General features: G+C 46.1%; 3 protein-coding genes across 8 annotated transcripts in view; 2 read left to right on the top strand and 1 right to left on the bottom strand.

Annotated features, from left to right (window-relative positions):
- LOC311312531 (autism susceptibility gene 2 protein-like) overlaps positions 1-1991 on the top strand; it is a gene marked incomplete at its 5' end in the record, with an annotated part of 51902 nt that extends 49911 nt beyond the window's left edge. The window contains 3 exons of the mRNA XM_084442492.1: positions 55-126; positions 313-616; positions 759-1991. Of these exons, the coding sequence (XP_084298618.1) occupies positions 55-126; positions 313-616; positions 759-1740 (1358 nt within the window). The 3' untranslated portion in view covers positions 1741-1991. The remainder of the gene's footprint in view (positions 1-54; positions 127-312; positions 617-758) is intronic.
- Positions 1992-2433: 442 nt separating this feature from the next.
- On the top strand, positions 2434-7985 carry LOC311312740 (BTB/POZ domain-containing adapter for CUL3-mediated RhoA degradation protein 3-like). The gene is made up of 7 exons (XM_084442731.1): positions 2434-2461; positions 3090-3303; positions 3451-3620; positions 6096-6182; positions 6282-6334; positions 6472-6667; positions 6748-7985. The coding sequence occupies exons 1-7, from the start codon at positions 2459-2461 to the stop codon at positions 6964-6966; spliced, it is 942 nt and encodes a 313-aa protein (XP_084298857.1). The 5' UTR covers positions 2434-2458; the 3' UTR covers positions 6967-7985.
- A 104-nt stretch (positions 7986-8089) lies between these two features.
- LOC311312413 (unconventional myosin-Ih-like) lies at positions 8090-20419 on the bottom strand. 6 transcript variants are annotated; one of them, XM_084442356.1, is made up of 31 exons: positions 20280-20419; positions 18282-18397; positions 17965-18163; positions 17743-17823; positions 17398-17577; positions 15987-16085; positions 15720-15833; positions 15062-15133; positions 14564-14683; positions 14414-14481; positions 14215-14320; positions 13964-14044; positions 13413-13504; positions 13128-13222; positions 12631-12677; positions 12212-12292; positions 11737-11842; positions 11465-11582; positions 11207-11320; positions 11055-11131; positions 10846-10914; positions 10595-10679; positions 10227-10389; positions 9972-10055; positions 9774-9867; positions 9602-9657; positions 9266-9401; positions 9057-9127; positions 8827-8924; positions 8631-8730; positions 8090-8547 (listed from the first exon to the last, which is right to left on the bottom strand). In XM_084442356.1, the coding sequence occupies exons 1-31, from the start codon at positions 20403-20405 to the stop codon at positions 8488-8490; spliced, it is 3108 nt and encodes a 1035-aa protein (XP_084298482.1). In that variant the 5' UTR covers positions 20406-20419; the 3' UTR covers positions 8090-8487. The 6 variants fall into 6 exon arrangements, 1 of the variants encoding a protein (XP_084298482.1); XR_014630570.1 differs by lacking the exons at positions 8090-8547; positions 8631-8730; positions 8827-8924 and having other exon boundaries at positions 9266-9396; XR_014630571.1 differs by lacking the exons at positions 8090-8547; positions 8631-8730; positions 8827-8924; positions 9057-9127 and having other exon boundaries at positions 9321-9396; positions 9774-9826.
- Between the last annotated feature and the right edge of the window lie 2277 nt (positions 20420-22696).

Genomic DNA, 22696 nt, shown 5'->3' on the forward strand with positions numbered 1-22696 from the left:
TAGACTAATCCACTACTGTACTACTCACTCACGGCTGTGCTGTTTACCCCACAGGTCATTTGCCTGCATCATCATTCAGTGGCCCCTATCACCACCCTCACTATCTGTCTACAAGCCACCTTCCTGGTATGTTTTATGGCCAACTAAGGAGGAGCTTACGTAGTCTGTCAGTGAAAACCCAACCATGCACACCCGTACAAATGTCAGCCTTTCATCTCCTAGGACAAAGATGTACAGTGTTTTCTGTTGTCAAGGCAATGCCTCTAGAAAACGGCAATTATTAACTAATGCTTTTCCTGTGATATTCCACAGACCCATTCAGTAGGCCAGGTAACTATAGAGGCCATGTCAACATGGCGGGCAATGCATTTGGGGGCTTGGGGGCATCTTCAAGTAGCCCTTTTTGTGGCAGGCAAGGCCACGGGTTTCCAGGCTTTGGAGGTCCCCTTCAGGAAGGCTGGAACCGCCTGCATCGAACCCCGCCCTCCTTCCCTACCCCCCCACCACTGTCCAGGCCTGCAGACGCTGGCAAGCCCACCGTCCTGAACACCGCCAGGGAAAGGGATGCCAACAAACAGGATTTCACAGCTACCAAGGAGGTGTCTGACAGAGACAGGTCAGTTACATTCTCAACAGTTACATCCTTAACATTTCACCTAAGAAGGCTTTCAGATAATGTTGTTTGTGTGTATCTTGTTTTATCTTTGTCTGTCTCTCTATCTATATTCAAGGTAAAATATGTCCCCTTTTTTCCATAGGACTTCCCAGGAGAGAGCCCCATGGCCTGCCCATTCATCTCCCAGCAGTTATCAGATCAGCAGTCTGATTGGTGGCCTTGGCTCAAAGAGGAACAGTCCAGATCACGGCCCTGAAAGAGAGGGGATTTTACTGGGAAGAGTCCAGATAAAGCAGAGCTCCTCTCCTGGGCCAGAGATGCCAGACAGGGGCCCCTCTGACCCCGCAGCAGCCAGGATCCTGTCAACAAACCAGGCCCTGTGGCCCCTGAGAGGCCCTGTGGATATAAAGCAGGAACGCAGAGATGAATCAGAGCTGGCAGGAACATGGAACAGGACCCACTCACCCCCCTCAGGCTCCGCCCACCCCCACTCCCAAGCTCTGCAACCCTCGAGGCTCAACACCTTCCCTCCCACAGGCATGTTTCAGGGCAGCCACCTACCTCACTCTCTGCCCCTCTCCATGGGTCCCCTGCACCCGGTCAGTAGTCTGAGTGCCCCGGAGAGATCCCGTGTTCAGCCCTTCATGGGAGTCAGTCCACTGGCTGCAAGTCGAGAGCGTGCGACCTCCCACCTCTCGACCCCATGGGAGCCCCTACGAGCCCCCTACAGAGGACTCTACCAGCAGAGCCAGCAACGACACAACTTTGACTCTGTGAGGGGCCACAGGCAGCGGGACCAGTACCCTCAACCCCACATACAGGACAGGCACCGACAGGCAGAGGAGAGGGCAAGGCTGCACCAGCTCCAGGGCTCTCCCATGGAGGGCCACCTAGCCCACACACCCACCTTCATGTCCTCTCTGGGTGGGGTAATGTACCCACGGCTCAGCCCCTCTGCACCACACAGTGGCCACCTGAACAGGACGCCCCCCGCTGCCACCCTGAGTGCTCCGCCCCCTCTAGTGCCCATGGCCATCCCCAGGAAGACCACGCCCACTCACAGCACCTCGAGCTCTGCGGACCTCGCCCCAGTCTGCACGCCCAAGGAGGTGCAGGCGCAGTAGGAACATGACATGGGCTTAGAGATTAGAGATGAGGACTTGACCATTTCATGTACATACACACATGACCTGATGAAATGCTCTGGTTAAAAGCTAACTAGAATTAGCAAAATTTGTAGAACAGAAAAATAGCAAGTTAAAGTACTGTAGTAGTTCAGCATTGAACCTGTTGAATAAGTAGTTACTAAAATGTTTAATGTTATTATAAATTGTTATTTCATAGTAATATATGATGTTTTATGTTTATAAGATTTATATGCCCTGTATGTGTACATAAGTAGATTTTATGAATTTGTAAATGTTGATGCTGTTGAAAGTAACACATTTTATTTCTGTGTATGTTTGCACATATGGTTTATTATTTATCTAGTAGAAAATAAAATGTTATCTCCATCATACTTTCTTAATTTAATGTAACACATATTGGTAATGATGATAACTTATAACGTAAGTCATTTGTTTATAAAGAATGTCTATTTAAAGAAACTTGAGTTTTATTGGTAGCCTACGATATTCTATTGTTACTTTATCCGTTATGCTGGTTTGGCATGAGCTCTGTTATGGTAAAGTTGTATAAGTAGTGTAATCGAAGAGATTTTAGATTGACACGAGCATTCTTTCATCCTAACGTCATGGCCTGCTCAATCCGGAAGTCGCCCTCCTATGGGTTCTTGCGGTTCTTGCCAACTGTGTTATTCAAGGCTGACTGACCAAGGGTTCTATGGTAAGTAGCTAGCTAGCTATTCTAGCTAGCAAGCTAACAACATGACATTGCTTATATGTAGTAGCTAGCCATTGAGCTTGGGACCACACGTTTTATATAGCTAGCTACATATTTACTGTCCCTGTATAGCCTGTTTTGTGGTGAATCAATATGTCTAGCTATATATATATATATATATATATATATATATATATATATATGTGTGTGTATACACAACGTACGTCAACTAGTAAACGAGCTAGCCTAGCTAGTTAGCTAGCTAATGTGTTGCTTCCTTGCTCTATAGGGGGTGACGTACATGCCAATCAGCAGGCATTGTGTGCGCAGAACTACTGAACTTTTAGCTAGCTAGCTACTTTAAGAGTAGAATGTCTTAATTATTTTTTTTCTAACTTTTTCTACCTGGCTAACGTTGCGTCAACGTACCCATCTAGACAAGCAAGCTAGCTCCGTTAGTCAACGAGTTAAATTCAGCTAGCGCTAGCTAGCTAACTATCTGTATTAGCTAGCTAGCTAACTATCTGTATTAGCTAGCTAGCTTGGTGACTAGATGGCTACTTGTCGTATGTCATGTTTCGACTGATGTCATGGCAACTGTGACATTGATGTGCTCACTGTTACTATTCAGGAAGAGATGTCAGGAGTGAGTGCGGTGAGCTCGGCGGTGCCAGCGGCTACAACCCGCACCGCCTCGTTCAAAGGTTCCTGTCCTAGCTCCAAATATGTGAAGCTGAATGTGGGTGGTGCACTCTACTACACCACCATGCAGACCCTCACCAAACAGGACACCATGCTTAAGGCCATGTTCAGCGGCAGGATGGAAGTGCTCACAGACAGTGAAGGTATTGATGACTGCAGTCTCTATTCAACTAAACCATGCCCAAAGTCTTGATGCTTTCTTGAGCTGCAGTCCCAAATCATTCCTAAAGCCGATTTGCAACTCCTAAAGCCCAGTCAGTGATCTCTTCTCTCTGGCATCTCTCATCCAGGCTGGATCCTCATTGACCGGTGTGGGAAGCACTTTGGCACCATCCTGAACTACCTGCGTGACGGAGCCGTTCCACTGCCAGATATCAGGAGGGAGGTGGAGGAGCTCCTGGCGGAGGCCAAGTACTACCTGGTGCAGGGGCTGGCGGACGAGTGCCACGCTGCCCTACAGGTGGGACAACATGACATTCATGTACAGCATAGGTTAGAGTATAATACAGAGAGAGAATATACAGTGCATAAAATATTACAGTACAATACAGTATGCATAACCTATAGAATATGTATAAATGTTTAATTTTATACATACATACACTATATTGCCAAAAGTATTTGTTCATCTGCCTTTACACGCATATGAATTTAAGTGACATCCCATTCTTAATCCATAGGGTTTAATATGACGTTGACCCACCCTTTGCAGCTATAACAGCTTCAACTCTTCTGGGAAGGCTTTCCACAAAGTTTAGGAGTGTGTTTATGGGATTTTTTTACCATTCTTCCAGAAGCGCATTTGTGAGGTCAGACACTGATGTTGGACGAGAAGGCCTGGCTTGCAGTCTCCGCTGTAATTCATCCCAAAGGTGTTCTATCGGGTTGAGGTCAGGACTCTGTGCAGGCCAGTCAAGTTCTTCCACACCAAACTCGCTCATCCATGTCTTTATGGACCTTGCTTTGTGCACTGGTGCGCAGTCATGTTGGAACAGGAAGGGGCCATCCCCAAACTGTTCCCACAAAGTTGGGAGCATGGAATTGTCCAGAATAACTTGGTATGCTGAAGCATTCAGAGTTATTTCACTGGAACTAAGGAGCCAAGCCCAGCTCATGAAAAACAACCCCACACCATAATCACCCCTCCACCAAACTTCACACTTGGCACTAGGGTTGGGCGATGTGTGCTGAAATATGACATCACGATGTGGCCATCCAAACATCGCGATGGACGATGATATCGTCATTTTATGGAAATAATAATAATAATAAAAAAAAAACGAAAAAAAAAAAAAGTAAAACATGTTTTATAGGCCTATTACGTATCCCGGGTAGGCTATTGTAGAATCAGGCTTCACATTAACTGGCTACATGACGCAGTCACTTTATATGAAATAACTTATATTTAATTTAGAGAGAAAATGCAAGTCTACAATAGCCTACCCGGGATACGTAATACGCCTATAAAACATGTTTTACTTTTTTTTCGAACAAATATGATATTGACGCCACCATGGCTATCTTGCACAAATCAGCACTGCTTGATCCAAGATACCGAGGGGAACACATGCAGCCACCCGAGCTGAACCACGTCAAGACCGAGCTGGTTGCAGAGATGGTAGCAACAACGACCCGTGCAGAGCGCCCAACAGTCAGTCCCACCACGCAGGAAGATCAGTCCAGCGCTGCTGCTCCTAAGGAGAGCAGAAGCTCGCTGGGCAGTCTTCTAGGGGAAAAAAACTAACCAGCTACGCGCACTGCTGCTGAAATCGCAGAGGTAGAGATCACAGCCTACTTGCTGGAAGAGACAATTGACGGAGATGACATCCAACGATGTTTGCCTATGCCCTTCCACTACATTGTTTATGTGTCATAATTTAACAGATTAGAATTTATACAGCTAAACAAACGTGCACTCCGTGTCCGTGCGTAAAATGTTCCATGAGCGCACGGGCTGTTGAACTACATCAAATTGAGATGTTTGTTAAGCTATAGATACATTCTAATGTTACATTTTATGACACATAGGCCTAGAATTAGTAGATTACGACTCAAATTAGTTAATCTAATTATTTACAATGTTTAAAGAAGCAGAAATAACTCCGGTATAGGCGTCGACTCGCACCATATGCCTCTCGCTCAGTTTGCTGTCCAAATTCTTCACGAAGGACACAATAACTGTGGGAAACGTATTAAATGGTCTTCATTAATGTAGGCCTACACATATATAATACCCAACTGTTCCATTAACGTAGGCCTACACATATATAATACCCAACTGTTCCATTTTCACAGCTCAAGTGTTTAAAAAGCGCCGATGTGACGATGGTTCTCAACCATCGTATTTTTCTATCAACCATTGGCGATGGACGATGATATCGTCCATCGGCCCAACCCTACTTGGCACAATGCAGTCAGACAAGTACCGTTGGCGACCTCTGCGCACTATGTGCCTCAGCATCCGCTGACCCCGCTCTGTCATCTGTTGGATGGGTGAGTGAATAATTGTGGCAATATAGTGTACATACATACATGCATGCATGCACGCACACATGCCCAACACTTAGGTACTCGGGCACTGCTCTAGAGTCTGATGGAGCAGCTCCCCCCGTCTGGAAAGGCGTCTCCAGGTCTTTTATGTGCCCTGGCTTGGGCTCACCCTGTCAGTGCCCTGGCTTGGGCTCACCCTGTCAGTGCCCTGGCTTGGGCTCACCCTGTCAGTGCCCTGGCTTGGGCTCACCCTGTCAGTGCCCTGGCTTGGGCTCACCCTCTCAGTGCCCTGGCTTGGGCTCACCCTGTCAGTGCCCTGGCTTGGGCTCACCCTCTCAGTGCCCTGGCTTGGGCTCACACTGTCAGTGCCTGGTCCATCGGCCACCGTGTTTACGATGCCTTGTTGAACCAGTGGTTTCCCTTCCTGTTCTCCCTCTGCTTTCAGAACAAAGATGCCTATGAGCCCTTCTGCAAAGTGCCCCTGGTCACCTCCTCCAAGGAGGAGCAAAGACTCATCACCAACTCCAACAAGGTACGATGGCTGCCATGGTGATGTGGGCTTAGAGTAGGGGATAGAAACAAACACATCCCTTTTTCCTTCAGCACTAATAACTCATCTTATATTTTGCAGCCGACAGTGAAGCTGTTGTACAACAGGAGCAACAACAAGTACTCTTATACCAGGTGAATAGAACTAATGTGAAACATTCAGCTGACTAGTCAGATTTCACCTTTCTTTTGAAAAGTAGTCTGAGGTACATGTTTATGAGTGATTTGTAGGATGGTAACAAATGAGACCCTGTACCATTACTCTCCCACAGCAACTCTGATGATAACATGCTGAAGAATATTGAGTTGTTTGACAAGCTCTCCCTGCGCTTCAATGGTCGCGTGCTCTTCATCAAAGATGTGATCGGGGACGAGATCTGCTGCTGGTCTTTCTACGGGCAGGGCCGCAAAATCGCCGAGGTGTGCTGCACCTCCATCGTCTACGCTACAGAGAAAAAGCAGACTAAGGTACCCCGGTCTCTAGAAACAAGCTAGAGTTAGAAACTTTGAACAGCATAGTTTAGTTAACATGTTGCTCCTTCCCCCAGGTGGAGTTCCCAGAGGCCCGGATCTATGAGGAGACCCTCAACATCCTCCTGTATGAGTCTCAGGATGGCCGTGGTCCAGACAACGCCCTGCTGGAGGCCACGGGGGGCGCTGCGGGACGCTCCAACCACCTGGACGAGGACGAGGAACGGGAACGCATTGAGAGAATCCGCCGCATCCACATCAAACGCCCAGATGACCGCACTCACCACCATCAGTAGCCCCACCTGCCTTCTGTTACAGAGTCTGTTACCACCGCCACCACAGGTGTTACCCATCACTGTTACCAGAGAGAGCATATGAGAACACTACACCCTTCCAATGATCTCACTCTCAGAACATTGGTCACCTGTCATTATTAGCTACTGTAGATACAGCTGAAGCTAGTGGGCTATTCTGAGTATGAGGAGAGCTTCCTACAGTAGGTGCACATTATGTCCTAAGTAGTGCCACATCAGTGTTGATATTTCCAGGTGCTTCTCTTAGGGGCTAGTGATTTATCAGTGGTCCAAGAATACTTCTCTGCTCCTGTCTTGTCATCATGGATACATAGTTTGTCTGTTTGATTCATCATGTTGCCTTTGCCCATGAGATTGTGCCTTATATATTTCTGTTCAAGTGATACTTACTTACCTATCTTGACACTACACAATGCTCTAAAGAATTAGGCTTTGCCACAGAGATATATTGTATCAATTGTATTTCAATAATTGCACATACACTGTAAAGATACATAATCCTACATAAAATACCACTGTTTTTAGATATTTTCTATATTCAAATTATATTCATAGTATGTATGAGTGAAATATGTAATCTGTGTTATAGCTTTGCACTTGATACTTCAATGACACCAGCAGGTCAAACCATGGGTCAACTTAAGTGCTTATATTTTGTGTATGTGCTGATTTTGTCCAGCAGAGGGTGCTATGCACCCAGATAGATTCCAAACTATTCAAGACGAGTGTCCTGTGAAACGAGTGCACACTGTATTCTAGTGACACAGAGAAATTATATTTTGTCATATTTACATTGGGTTTTTTAAATCCAGGTTAACCCTAACCTGAAATAAGGTGGTCTTTTCAGTTAGATTGCTGAATACTGTCACAGGCATTACAAAATCCCATCACGAATGAAGATGAATGGATCTAGTATTTGGGAACCAAACATGCAAAGAAAAAATACCTCTCTCCAAGTAGACTTTAAAGAACTGTAAACAATCATTTCACATCTAGAACTGTCTTTTGCACTGTATTTAAAACTTTTTCTAGAAATAAAGATTTTATGAGTACATTGTTACATTTCATCTTTATTGTGAACATGGTAACACATTCTTGTTCTTGATAGAGTATAAAAATTGACACATAAGGCTTTAGAATTGCAGTGTTTGAACCACTTGTATATGGCTAATATATATCAAATGAAACCTTAGTTACATCTAGTGAAAAAATAGCAAAAATAAAATCACCATTTACAAATGACCTGTAATATGGTAACAGCATAGCCTCATATCTAACTATTGTATCTGCATTTGATTTACAGCTCAACAGAATTGTCATAAAATTAGGGTATGAGTAATATTTCCTAAGGGACTTTGTCAAGAGAATTGTATTCTTCATAATTAATTTTGAAATGTCAGTCTATGCTATGCGAATGAGCCCAACTCTAACCCTAACCCCACACTAGAGTTGTTCATCCTTCAAAGAGAAGAGGATGCGGGTGTCATGGTGTCTTTTTCCCGCTCATCTCCTCATCAGAGTGCTCATCATTTTCACTTGGCTCTTGCTGATTGTTGTTGATTCCTTATAAATATAAGAGAAGATCTATAATTTCGGCCCATGCTGGTAAAGAATTAACAAGAGATTTCCTCCAGGCTCATACTCACCACCATCAGATGGCCGTTCTTGGCTCTGTACACCATGGCCTCCTGACCACTCTTGAAGTCAACAACCCCCTCTCTGCCTGGCTGGATGTCAAACCTTACACTGTGAAAGAGCCCATCAAGAGCAGGATTACCTTCCTGTTATTGATTGAGCTTAGTTGTTGTTATTTTTCCAGTTTCCACTTAAATTAGGATTTACCTTCCCTGAACTACTTTGATGCAGTTCTGCTTGTGAGCCACTACTGACAGCTTAGTCAAGGCCTCAAACAGGTAGTCACACTGCAAGACCAGGTCGCCCTGAGCAGAAAGAAAAGTATATTTCAACCTGAAGGATATTTAGGGAGGTTTGTGTTCCACCTCTAAACCAACGCCCAGACATTCCTGTTCTAGGAAGCAGTCAGGGCCACGTCAAGCTTGTTGCGAACCAACCTTTTGCTTGATATCCTCACATGTGACATGGAGGATCAGGAAGTTGTCACTCAGATTGCTGACCGACACACCTACGAATCCAGATAAAGATTGTTCAGATAAGTAAAACAGTAATTACTTATGTGAGCAGAACCCATAAAGGATCACACACTCACACTGCTAAACCCAGTCAGGCTCATAACACACTCCTTCGTTTGATTCCTCCTCACCTTTGAGAAAGTTGTACTCGACCCGCTGTTTGATCTTGGCCTCCTCCACCAGGTAGGCTGCTGTCTGGGTGAAGATGAGCTGCCGGAAGCGAGGCCTGAAGCCGTTCCTGTCATACTTCACCACGGGAACGCTGTACTGTGTGATGGAGGGAGACGAGGAGGACGAGATGAGAACCGGAGGGGATGAGGGAGGCCAGATGGGACCCCTGACCCCTATCCAGCCAGATGTACAGTAGCCAAATGGGACCCTATCCAGCCAGATGTACAGTAGCCAAATGGGACCCTATCCAGCCATAGGTACAGTAGCCAATTCAAATCATTTAATTGTTGGTTAACCTTGATGCGTTCCGGACGAATCATCTGCAACACTCTGATGTTGATGTCCTCCTCACCTGAACAAAAGAACAGTGCTACTTGTCACACGACACACTGATCATCATACAGTAGTTAGTTCATACTGGTACCTCTGTGTTGTATCGTAAAAAGCCAGTTGTATTTCAAGTCCTACTTATCCTGGTGTCCAGGAATGGTCTGCACACACTCTGAGGGTAGTTCTCCTTTCTTCCTTTGAACATGGAACTGGTCAGTCCTTTCGCCTGAAGCTAGAGATTGGACATATCATACTGTATACTATATACAGTCCTTTATTCACCCTAACCAATGAGATGTATAGAGATTACTGGCAGTTGAGAATACTGGTTCATACCTGCTCCTTCCTCTGAGGTGTGAGCGCCCGTACGTACGTCCGAACCATGAGGCGAGTGAACAGTTTCCTCAGCAGCTCAGAGGCCTGCAAGCACAAAGAGAACCAAGTCCAGCCGGCTGGTCACGCTGGACACCAGCTCTGAGCTGTGCTCATAAGGCAGGATGCTCATAAGGCAGGATGCTCATAAGGCAGGATGCTCATAAGGTAGGATGTACAGAAGGGTGAATAGAACAAGTGGTCTCCATGGAGACTCACCTCCTGCATGATAGGGGGCGGGGTCAGCCAGGTGTTTTTGTCCAGGACCGTTTGGGGTAGATTGTCCTTGAGCCTTGTGAGGTAGTTCTGCCTGACAAATGCCAGGTATTCTGTGTTGTCAGTGCAGGCTGGACGATTTCTGGTCATGAAGCCTTTGATGAACCTGTAAAATATGAGTGAAAATACCATGATATAGAGTCCAGGGATAGTTTCATGATATAGAGTCCAGAGATAGTTTCATGATATAGAGTCCAGGGATAGTTTCATGATATAGAGTCTAGGGATAGTTTCATGATATTGAGTCCAGGGATAGTTTCATGTTGGTCTGGATCATATTCGGTCACATTAATGTTCAGTGTCTCTCTCACTTCTTAATAACCTTGACAGCCCAGCACCTCTTCTCACGCTCTTTCCTGGCCTTCAGACCTCTCCAGCAGCTCTCAATCTTAGTGGCTAACAAGACAAAAAGCAATGAAGAGACATTTTATTTTGAGATTAAACAGTATATCATTTGGGATTATAACGGACCTAATAAGGTCCCGCTGGGTGGGCAGCTCTTACCTGCCTCTCTCTGCCTCTGGTGGTTAGGGTTAGGGTTAACCCTAACCCTAGCTCTTACCTGCCTCTCTCTGCCTCTGGTAGTTCCCATGAGTCCTGTAGCCTTTGTACTTTGCCTGGATCCTTGTTGCTGCAACATAAAAGTCACACAAACATCAAACATCATCATAACATCTCTAATGAAAGAAGTATATCTCTACAGTTCTAGACATGGTTCTAACCAGTTGTAAACTGGCTGTATATTTACTAATATCCTAGCTGTGTACCCACCCAACTCATGCTTGCAGATCTCAAAGGCATCTTCAGTGGCAAACAGAGTTTTGGGATGGCGTATGAAGATTTTCGTCCTTTATGTGAAAGACAAGCGGTAAGAGACAGCCTGCTACTTTACCCCACAGCCATGCGCTCTGGTTCCAGCTCACCTGCCCATCTTGTACTCATTAGGCTTGTAGCCCAGGTGTTTGACCAGCTGCTCCACCCCCTTCGCAGCTGACCCTTTCCAGTTAGGCCAGGTGTCTGGACACAGCGGCTTGTACCTGACAGGAGGAACATGCTTTCAACTGCTCTTCTCTGAGTGTCCCCCACTCCTAGAATTGTCCAAATTCAGTGAGTGGAGAACATATTGCTGAGTGCAGTATGGAGTAGAGCGGTTTGCCTCTCAGCATGGATTGAAGAGTTACCTCTGGAGGAAGATGTCGTATCTCCGGCGGTAAGCGAAGCCGGCGCGTCTGACCCTCAGGTGCTCCATCAGGCCCAGGTACTTCACCTGGTGCCTCACCAACACATCGTCAAAGCGCCCTGCAGGAGGGGTGCGGCTCTGTGAGGTCAAGAGGCCTGCAGACTGTGTGTGTGTGTGGGTGGGTGTGTGTGTGTGTGTGTGTGTGTGTGTGTGTGTGTGTGTGTGTGTGTGCGCGCATGGTGCTGGATAATCAGTAGGATAATAAGGCCTCACCAGGTTGTTTGCCTTCGTTGGGCTTGATGCAGCGAACATACCAGGGCTCTTTAGCCATGAGGATCTCAGTCAGGCTGGCCAGGCTGCCCTTAAACTGAGTGATCACCTGAGGGGTCAGAACAACAGGATACTACAGGCAGCAGAGAGAACAACAGGATACTACAGGCAGCAGAGAGAACAACAGGATACTACAGGCAGCAGAGAGGGCCGGTTCAACAACACAACAGTGAGGGTTAGGGTTAAGAACACACAACAGTGAGGGTTAGGGTTAAGAACACACACCAGTGAGGGTTAGGGTTAAGAACACACAACAGTGAGGGTTAGGGTTAAGAACACACAACAGTGAGGGTTAGGGTTAAGAACACACAACAGTGAGGGTTAGGGTTAAGAACACAACAGTGAGGGTTAGGGTTAAGAACACACAACAGTGAGGGTTAGGGTTAAGCCCATGTGTCATCAGAGAATCTGTATTTACTGTTTCAGGTCTCCTCTTGCTGTCCGGTTCGGTGGTTGGGAAGCAGTGTTTAATGATGGCATTCTTAGACTGCCGCATCACCTGAGGGCAACACAATACCACAATCAACACACTCACAAGACTGGACATGAACCCACCTACCAACACCGCTGTATCATATAGTCTAAGCCCAGCTAAGACTTACACACTTCTTGCACAGTGCAAGATTATGAACAGAGATCCTGTGCCTTTTCAAAGGGAAGTGGGAGATGAATGAAACTAGAATGGTTCTTAGCAGTCCTGGTTCTCAGCAGTCCTGTCAGTCTCTTCCAAAGCAATGCAGAACAACCGGCTCCTCTATAATTCACAGGTGTGCTTGACAATCAATAATATAGTAGTTGGCCAGGAAGCAGGTGAGCCCTGGATAGTGACACACTCACCTCCTTAATGTTCCTGTACAGGAGATCATTATTCTTGTCCAAGAATCCTGGAAGAGGAGATGAGAGAGGTTCTCAGTAATGAAGAGAGAGAGTGTCAGCACTGAGACAACGTGATGAGAATCAGATCCCGAGAGAGAGAAAGAAAGAGAGAGAAAAAGAGAAAGAGAGGGAGAGAGAAAGAGAGAGAGAGAAAGAGAGAGAGAAAGAGAGAGAGAGAGAGAGAAAGAGAGAGAGAGAAAGAGAGAGAGAGAGAGAGAGAGAGAGAGAGAGAGAGAAAAAGAGAGAGAGAGAGAGAGAGAGAGAAAGAGAGAGAAAGAAATAGAAGGAGAGAGAGAAAGAGAGAGAGAGAAAGAGAGAGAGAAAGAGAGAGAGAGAGAGAGAGAGAAAGAGAGAGAGAGAGAAAGAGAGAAAGAGAGAGAGAGAAAGAGAGAAAGAGAGAGAGAGAGAGAAGGGGGCTGAGTGTTTGGGAGTATCACATCAGGGAAACCCTCTCTCACCAGACACACAGTATGTGACCTCCCCTGCGTAGTGCAGCAGGCGGAAGTCTCCCCGGTCCAGAGTTTTCCTGGTCTTCTGGTCAGCCAGCTTGTGTCTGCAGGATAGGGTTAGGGTTAACCCTAGGGTTAGGGTTAGGGTTAACCCTAGGACACAGAGACAGAGAGAACGGGATGCTCCCCTTGGCCTTCTGAGTGCATCTGAGGGTAAACTCAGTCTTATAGGGTTAGGGTTAAACGTATCATATCTATGGGTCAGAAGCGTCCGATCAGTATGGGGGAGCTCACGTGACAAAATGGGGGTGACCGGCCATCTTCTCCTCCAGCTTTTCCAGGAAGGTGAGATCTGTCGCCCCTCCCGGACGTAAACACTCTTCATCCTTGTTGAAAGAAGAAAGAGAGATGATTACAACCCACACCAGTACATTGTGTATCTGTTTTCTGTATCTTGTTAGTTTATCTGCATATTTCTGTCTGCCTGTCTAACTGGCCCCATTAAGTCTGATCTCTACTCACTAGTACTGCCTGTCTAACTGGCCCCATTAAGTCTGATCTCTACTCACTAATACTGCCTGTCTAACTGGCCCCATTAAGTCTGATCTTTACTCACTAGTACTGCCTGTCTAACTGGCCCCATTAAGTCTGACCTCTACTCACTAGTACTGCCTCTAACTGGCCCCATTAAGTCTGACCTCTACTCACTAGTACTGCCTGTCTAACTGGCCCCATTATGTCTGATCTCTACTCACTAGTACTGCCTCTCTGTCCCCATTAAGTCTGACCTCTACTCACTAGTACTGCCTGTCTAACTGGCCCCATTAAGTGTGATATCTACTCACTAGTACTGAGATGATGCCTCTGTGTTTCTCCTCCACCAGGTCACAGATGATCTTGTTGTTGAAGTATGGCACTGGTTCCCACTGAAAACCATTAACACAGGCTTCCATGATGCCTTCTGTGGCCTGAGAGGTATTGTGATCCATTTAAATGTTTGTAAGTCTTCTTGCATGTCATCTTTACCCTCAACCCACTCGAATAAACAACAATATGTCCCAGTCCAAACAGATCTGAGGGGAAAGAGACTATTTACTTCTATTCCCTCCATCTCGTACTCGTCTTGCTCTGACTTCAGCGTCAGTTGGATGAAGAGCTGCTGGAGTTTCTCGTTGCAGTAGTTGATGCAAAATTGCTCAAAACTGAAACACATGAAAAACAATCAGCATGCAGCATCATCTCAGACACTGACACTCACTGTCCAGGAGTGGACCACTGTGTCTGTCTGTCCTCACCTGTTCACAAGGAAAACTTCAAACCCATAGATGTCCAGCAGACCAATCACGGTCTTTCTAGAGGCATCCTATGAAGACCAAAAAAGCAGTATTTTTTAAATCTTTTTTTTTTTTTTTTTCATCCTCCGTATTGTTTTATTTGACTTTCACCTTGTTAGCGAGAGACTCGTTAATCTTGTTAACCAGCCAGGAGAAGGTTCGGCCATAGATGGCTTTGGCGAGGGCGTCCCTGGCGTACACCGCATGCTCCACACTGAAGGGACTGAGCACCTAGCCAGCACATCAGCACAGGAGCAAAAGGGAGGTTAAAGCTCGTGTGTTATAATGAAAACCATCATTCATAGATAGATAGATAGATAGATAGATAGATAGATAGATAGATAGATAGATAGATAGATAGATAGATAGATAGATAGATAGATAGATATGGGCGATTGATATGGGCGATTGGGCGTTTCCGCAGTGAGAAAGTACAGCATACTGTAGGCTGGAATAAGAATATACATAGCAGCGAATATACATAATAGAGAACAAAGAATATACATACAGTTTGCGTAAAATACACAATCCATCCATCCATCCATCCATCCATCCATCCATCCATCCACAACCCTCATGAAGGAGGAGCTCTTCCATCAGCTCACTCACCTCCTCTGCTTTGGCCTCGATCTTCCTGTGGGTCAGGCCCTTCTCCAGCACCGGGGCAGGAATACCCAGCAGCTACACAGCAGAGAAACAATCAATCACAACCTCAAATACATCTAAACACAGCAGAGAAACAACCAATCACAACCTCAAATACATCGAAACACAGCAGAGAAACAACCAATCACAACCTCAAATACATCTTAACACAGCAGAGAAACAATCAATCACAACCTCAAATACATCTCTAAACACAGCAGAGAAACAACCAATCACAACCTCAAATACATCTAAACACAGCAGAGAAAAATCAATCACAACCTCAAATACATCTCTAAACACAGCAGAGAAACAACCAATCACAACCTCAAATACATCTAAACACAGCAGAGAAACAACCAATCACACAGCCTCAAATACATCTCTAAACACAGCAGAGAAACAACCAATCACACAACCTCAAATACAACTATACACAGCAGAGAAACAATCAATCACAGCCTCAAATACATCTAAACACAGCAGAGAAACAACCAATCACACAACCTCAAATACCATCCAACACCTCCACTGAACAGGGTGTCATAAGGGGACGTTTTTGGGCAGTTCTCTGGATGTTATCTGTTTCAGAGTAGACTGCAATAACGGCTGTAAGTCTCACCTTTGACAGCCAATGTATCTCTGGACTGTTGTTCAAAGCAGCATATCCTCTGTAATCTGCCCCAAACTTGACATTTCCCAGGTGAAGGACGCTAGCGATGATTGCAAACAGGTGCTGCATCACAAACCACAGAGAATGGAGTCAAGAGTGACCCAGGAAATCTTTCTGTGTAATTCTGTACCATCTGTGCATTGGATTATCCTGTCCATTTCTCAGCATTTGAGATGTGCTGTAGCAGTAGTTGGGAGAGGAGAGACTGGGCCTCACCTCTATGTTGCTCTCACTGAACTCTATGACATTCAGAGCTTTCCGTACTATCTTCCAGTCTGTCTTGTCATTGATGGAGCTTACTTTGGCACAATCCCCCTAGTGGAAAATAGGAATGGAACAGGTCAGAGAAGAGCAATCAGTAATGGTCTATGTGCGGTTCTGTGAGAACAAAGTATTGCCGATGCGCTGTTTCTCACCTGTACCAGGTAACTGTAGCTGTTTCTCACCTAACCCTAACCCTGTACCAGGTAACTGTAGGTGTTTCTCACCTGTACCAGGTAACTGTAGTTGTTTCTCACCTAACCCTAACCCTGTACCAGGTAACTGTAGCTGTTTCTCACCTAACCCTAACCCTGTATCAGGTAACTGTAGCTGTTTCTCACCTGTACCAAGTAACTGTAGCTGTTTCTCACCTGTACCAGGTAGCTGTAGCTGTTTCTCACCTGTACCAGGTAACTGTAGCGGTTTCTCACCTGTGCCAGGTAAGTGTAGCTGTTTCTAGCCTGTACCAGGTAACTGTAACCGTTTCTTACCTGTACCAGGTAAGTGTAGCTGTTTCTCACCTGTACCAGGTAAGTGTAGCTGTTTCTCACCTGTACCAGGTACAGTAAGTGGAGCTGTTTCTCACCTGTACCAGGTAACTGTAGCTGTTTCTCACCTGTACCAGGTAACTGTAGCTGTTTCTAGCCTGTACCAGGTAAGTGTAGCTGTTTCTCACCTGTACCAGGTAAGTGTAGTTGTTTCTCACCTGTACCAGGTAAGTGTAGCTGTTTCTCACCTGTACCAGGTACGTGTAGCGGTTTCTCACCTGTACCAGGTAGCTGCAGCTGTTTCTCACCTGTACCAGGTAAGTGTATCTGTTTCTCACCTGTACCAGGTAAGTGTAGCTGTTTCTCACCTGTACCAGGTAAGTGTAGCTTTTTCTCACCTGTACCAGCTACGTGTAGCGGTTTCTCACCTGTACCAGGTAGCTGTAGCTGTTTCTAGCCTGTACCAGGTAAGTGTAGCTGTTTCTCACCTGTACCAGGTAAGTGTAGCTGTTTCTCACCTGTACCAGGTAAGTGTAGTTGTTTGTCACCTGTACCAGGTAAGTGTAGCTGTTTCTCACCTGTACCAGGTACGTGTAGCGGTTTCTCACCTGTACCAGGTAGCTGCATCTGTTTCTCACCTGTACCAGGTAAGTGTAGCTGTTTCTCACCTGTACCAGGTAAGTGTAGCTGTTTCTCACCTGTACCAGGTAAGTGTAGCTGTTTCTCACCTGTACCAGGTACGTGTAGCGGTTTCTCACCTGTACCAGGTAGCTGTAGCTGTTTCTCACCTGTACCAGGTAAGTGTAGCTGTTTCTCACCTGTACCAGGTAACTGTAGCTGTTTCTCACCTGTACCAGGTAGCTGTAGCTGTTTCTCACCTGTACCAGGTAGCTGTAGTGCTGACAGTTCCTCTCCAGGCCCAGCCAGCGCAGCAGGTCCTCCTCTCCGCCCTCCACCAGCTGGTAGAAGATGTGGAAGTTCCTCTCTCCATGGTTCTGGTGCACCACCCTGGACTTCTCCAGCAGATAACTCAGGATGTGGCCTCCAACAGCGCCCCCCTGAGGGGAGAAGGGCCATGCGTGACAGACAATCACATGTTCACTCAGTGACGGCCTGGGCGGAGTGCATACTCACTGTATTTGAAGCCTTTTCTGGCTTTCTGTGTCCTCAAAGTGTTTTAGTGGTGATACATGATTTGCTGAAGATTTTTTAGTTTAACTCACCTTGTGGTCAAACTGGATGTCCATGTACTTCCCAAAGCGGCTTGAGTTGTCATTCTTCAGTGTTTTGGCATTACCAAAAGCCTGCAGACGAGCAGGAGACTTTGCATGAGAGTTTAATGTTAATGAAGCAACAGCTATAAAGAACAGGTCTTCTATAGGCTCTCTGCTTCAACACACAGAACTCTAAACCTTTGCAAATGTGTTTATTTCACTGGTATTGACCTCGAGCACCGGGTTGGAGAGCAGAAGCCGGTCTCGGACGATGTCCAGGAGCTTGGTGCTGGGGCAGCTGACGGCGTAGAACTGCAGGATCTTCTTGGAGGCTTCGGTCTTCCCCGCGCCGCTCTCCCCTGAGATCAGGATGAAGTGGTTGTTGAACTCAGACTGCATGGTGCGATACACATTGTCCGCCAGGGCGTAGCTGGAAGGGAAACATTCTGTTCTTCACTAATGCCGTTCATACATTGTGGATACAGAACAGGATGATTTAGCTAATATACATCCACTCAATACATTTTATACATAAAGAACACGCTTACATGTGTGGTGGAAGCTCAAAAAAGTTGACGCCCATGTATACGTCCATTTGCTTCTTGGTGTAGATGTCCAGCTCCTTGTAGGGGTTGACTGAAACTAGGAGCGTTCCAATGTAGGTCTGTGGGAAACAGAACGGTTTTCTGTCACCTTATGAGGAATAAGAATAATACATTTCTTCCGAGAAGAGCTGATAGAATAAAATAGTAATGAAAAATCTGTCTGCCATGCTCCGCTGGGTTCAGAGGGAATATACTGTACAACCACTGGCTGGCACCTCACAGAAACCTGAGCCCCTCAAACTGCCCATTCTGCAGATGTGCAGGAGAGAGTACAGTAGAGCGATAGCTGCTGTTTCAGTGCCAGTTCCAGCGAAAGAGAACCTGTAGTCCTCAGTTCTAGCGAGAGAGAACCTGTAGTCCTCAGTTCTAGCGAGAGAGAACCTGTAGTCCTCAGTTCTAGCGAGAGAGAACCTGTAGTCCTCAGTTCTAGCAAGAGAGAACCTGTAGTCCTCAGTTCTAGTGAGAGAGAACCTGTATTCCTCAGTTCTAGCGAGAGAGAACCTGTAGTCCTTAGCTGTGTTGAGTTCAGGTCAAAAGGCAAGGCAAGGCAAGGCAAGTTTATTTATATAGCACATTTCAGCCACAGGGCAATTCAAGGTGCTTTACATGAGACATTAAAAGCATTAAAACAAAAAGCAAGACATTATAGACATTTAAAACAAAAGGCAGGACACATTAAAAGCATTAAAACAAAAAGCAAGTCATTATAGACATTTAAACAAAAAGCAGGACAAATAGAATACAGGAATAAAAGTTACAGTGCAGTATACTGATAAACATAGCTCCTCTTAGAAAGCAGTGGCAAAAAGAAAAGTCTTCAGGCTTGTTTTAAAAGAACCAAGAGTTGCAGCAGACCTGCAGTTTTCTGGAAGTTTGTTCCAGATATGTGGAGCATAAAAACTGAATGCTGCTTCTCCATGTTTTGTTTTAACTCTGGGGACAGAAAGCAGACCTGTGCCAGACGACCTGAGGGGTCTGGATGGTTCATAGCATATGAGCAGATCAGAAATATATTTTGGCCCTAGACCATTCAGTGCTTTATAAACCAACAGCAGTATTTTAAAGTCAATTCTTTGACAGACAGGAAGCCAGTGTAAAGACCTTAGTACTGGTGTGATATGCTCCACTTTCTTAGTCTTAGTGAGGACTCGAGCAGCAGCGTTCTGAATCAGCTGCAGCTGTCTGATCGATTTTTTAGAGAGACCTGTATACATGCCGTTACAGTAGTCGAGTCTACTGAAGATAAACGCATGGACAAGTTTTTCCAAATCCTTCTGGGACATAAATCCTTTGATCCTTGATATATTCTTCAGGTGATAGTAGGCTGACTTTGTAATTGACTTAATGTGGCTGTTGAAATTCAGGTCTGAGTCCATGACTACACCAAGATTTCTGGCTTCGTTTGTGGTTTTTAGCATTACTGATTGAAGTTGAGCACTGACTTTTAATCGTTCTTCTTTGGCTCCAAAGACAATTACTTCAGTTTTATTTTTGTTTAGTTGGAGAAAGTTCTGGCACATCCAATCATTGATTTGTTGAATGCACTTACTCAGCGCTTGTATGGGATTATAGTCTCCTGGTGATATAGTGATATAAATTTGTGTGTCATCTGCATAGCTATGGTAACATATTTTGTTGTTTTCCATAATTTGAGTTAGTGGGAGCATGTAAATGTTGAACAGAAGAGGCCCCAGGATGGAGCCTTGGGGAACTCCACAGGTCATTTTTGTCAGCTCAGATTTGTAATTGCCTATAGACACAAAATAATCCCTGTCCTTTAAGTAGGATTCAAACCAATCTAACACTGTACCAGAAATTCCCAACCAATTTTCCAGTCGGCCTAGTAGTATGTTGTGGTCTACCGTGTCGAACGCAGCGCTGAAGGTGTGTGGCAGAGAGCTGGAGCTGGATGATACCTTTGTGGTGAGGAAGACAACTCACATAAATGAGGTTTTCGTGGAAGCGCTTCCTCAAGTTGTCCAGGAAGGCACTCTCACTGGTGTAGGCATCCAGCAAGACAAAGTCCTGGATGCCAACGCGGTCTCGGGCTGTCAGAGAACCCTCCATGTTCCTCAGGATCCGGTTACACCGCTCCTCCAGGCTCTGTCACCGGACAAACCAGAGGACAGGATCAACAACAACAAGACAATAATACTGACCCAGCTTGATGCAAACATGAGACGACCCGATAACGCCATACAGCTCCAACAGCAAAAGCTGCAGTATGATTTTCAAAGTGAATGTGTAGTGAAACTGTACATTTGTTTTCTTCCCCACAGGCTGACATGGACATGACTGCAGTAAGAAGAGGACCGTCTCAGCCTGATGACCTGCTGCATGTTGTTGTTCCTTTGTGTCCTGTTTCCGTCTAACTTATCACATTCTGTAACGAATGTCACCACTAACATATGCACATAACACACACACATACACAAACTGTACACACACCCACACACACACACACACGCACACACAGACACACACACACACCATCGCCCCCCAAACAACTAATTTCCTCCCAAATGTGTCCTCGTGGTGTTTCTGGCGCTCCGTTCCCTTCCAGTCAGTGGCCGGTGGCCTTGGGCACTTCCTCTCAGCACATGACAGATCTGAGTTCAGCCATCTATATCTAATCTGCTGCTTCCAGACTCCTCAAAGAGCAATCAGTCGCTTGTCACCTATATCAGTAGAGGATACAGGTTAGAGGCCTCCCCCCCCCCCCCGCAGGCCTGGCCCCTCCCACCCCCCCCTGCAGGCCCCTCCCACCCCCCCCTGCAGGCCCCCCCCCCCCCCCAGCCCTCCCCCTTCCGTCCTGCTCCTGTCATACCAGCCTGGAAACACAGCAGACCCACCCAGCTATTCACTGCCCTTCAGTGCTCTAGTCTCACAGTAGCTGAATGGTGGGAATAGTGGCATGAAAGAAACAGCTCAACAAATCAATCATCGTTACAATAACACCTGTTCCTGCTCATTTACCGTGTACAGTGTCCTTATTGCTCCTAGGGATATGCCTGGTGACATCATCAGTCATCACTACCACACCTTAGTGAGAACACCATGACTGGTCCTGCTCCCCGTCTGTCCCAAACCCCTGTGGGTCCAAGTTCTCCTAACTGGCACTCACAACTCAAGCTCAACATCAATAAGCTTTCCAAACAAGCATAGTTCCTTAAAGCAGAACACAGTGTAAGGTATGTGTTCACACAGTAGAGTTCAAAGTGATACATGAGTCTATGTCTAAATATTCCCTACCTGAAGAGCAGTGTTCCTCTGTCTCAGTCTGTGAGCTCCAATCCTATGTTGCTCTGAACATCTGGGCTTATTTAAGGGGAACGACAGGATGACCGGAAACACTGACATATTGCCCACAGCATTTCCACCAATAGGAAGCCATCAATAATATAGAGAGTGGGCGACAAAGGAAGCATAAGTGATAGTAAGTTGTGTGTGTGTGTGTGTGTGTGTGTGTGTGCGTGCGTGCGTGCGTGCGTGCGTGCATGAGTGCGTGCGTGCGTGTGTGCGTGTGTGAAGGGAGGGAGTCGTCTCTCTACTTATGAAATTTCATATTGATGACAATAACTGGACTCGAGAAGACAATAAGTCTTTATTGTCATGCAGCACTACACACCAACACACACATGCAATGGGCAACACATTGGAACACACACACACACACACATGCATCAGGGTCGCCGATTAAATATTTATCTGCTCTTAACCCATCCCGTCGTCCTTCCCCCGAGGGAAGCTGGGAGCGACAGTAGGCAGCGTGCAGGGGACACACCTGCTGCTGTCCGTCTTCGCCAGGGACGGACAGCGTTAGGGATCTGTTCTTCTGCATGTTTTTCTTATTCGGTTCTTGGGAGGAAACCCTTGAGAACACGGGGAGAACATGCAAACTCCAAACAGAAAGGCCTGGGGACCTTCTCGCTGTGAGGCGACAGTGCTAGGTACTAGGTACACTGATTGCAGTATATCTCTGTCTGTAACCAAATGACCCCTTTCCAGTCCTATTCAGCAAAAACAAACCATGGACTGGAGTCTTTTCAGGGGAAACTGGACTATTTTCAGCCGAAGTCACAGGAAACCACTACAGTAGTTCCAGTTATAGGGTGGAAGATGGGCCAAGGGCACAGAAGGCAATTCATCACTGCTTTTATTGTTACTATCTTGCTTTCCTGATGCCATGTCCCCAGGGAAGCGCTGAGGGACCTGTTTTCGACACACTAAACACAAAGGCGTTCCCACACACACACACACACACACACACACACACACACACACACACACACACACACACAAACACATTCTGGTACTGGTGTCCTTACAAAGAAACACTAATCCAACCATGCTTCGGT

This window comes from Borostomias antarcticus (genome assembly GCF_949987555.1).
Source record: "Borostomias antarcticus genome assembly, chromosome: 8".
Taxonomy (NCBI): domain Eukaryota; kingdom Metazoa; phylum Chordata; class Actinopteri; order Stomiiformes; family Stomiidae; genus Borostomias; species Borostomias antarcticus.

Coding starts and splice junctions, on each gene's coding strand:
- LOC311312413 (XM_084442356.1), bottom strand. CDS start 20,405: ATGGAGGGTTCTCTGACAGCCCGAGACCGCGTTGGCATCCAGGACTTT. Junction 13,505..13,963: donor GAGGCATCATCTCAGTACTA/GTGAGTAGATAT, acceptor TCTTTCAACAAG/GATGAAGAGTGTTTACGTCC. Junction 10,915..11,054: donor GATCTGCAAGCATGAGTTGG/GTGGGTACACAG, acceptor TTTATGTTGCAG/CAACAAGGATCCAGGCAAAG.
- LOC311312740 (XM_084442731.1), top strand. Junction 6,183..6,281: donor TCATCACCAACTCCAACAAG/GTACGATGGCTG, acceptor TATATTTTGCAG/CCGACAGTGAAGCTGTTGTA. Junction 6,668..6,747: donor CAGAGAAAAAGCAGACTAAG/GTACCCCGGTCT, acceptor TCCTTCCCCCAG/GTGGAGTTCCCAGAGGCCCG.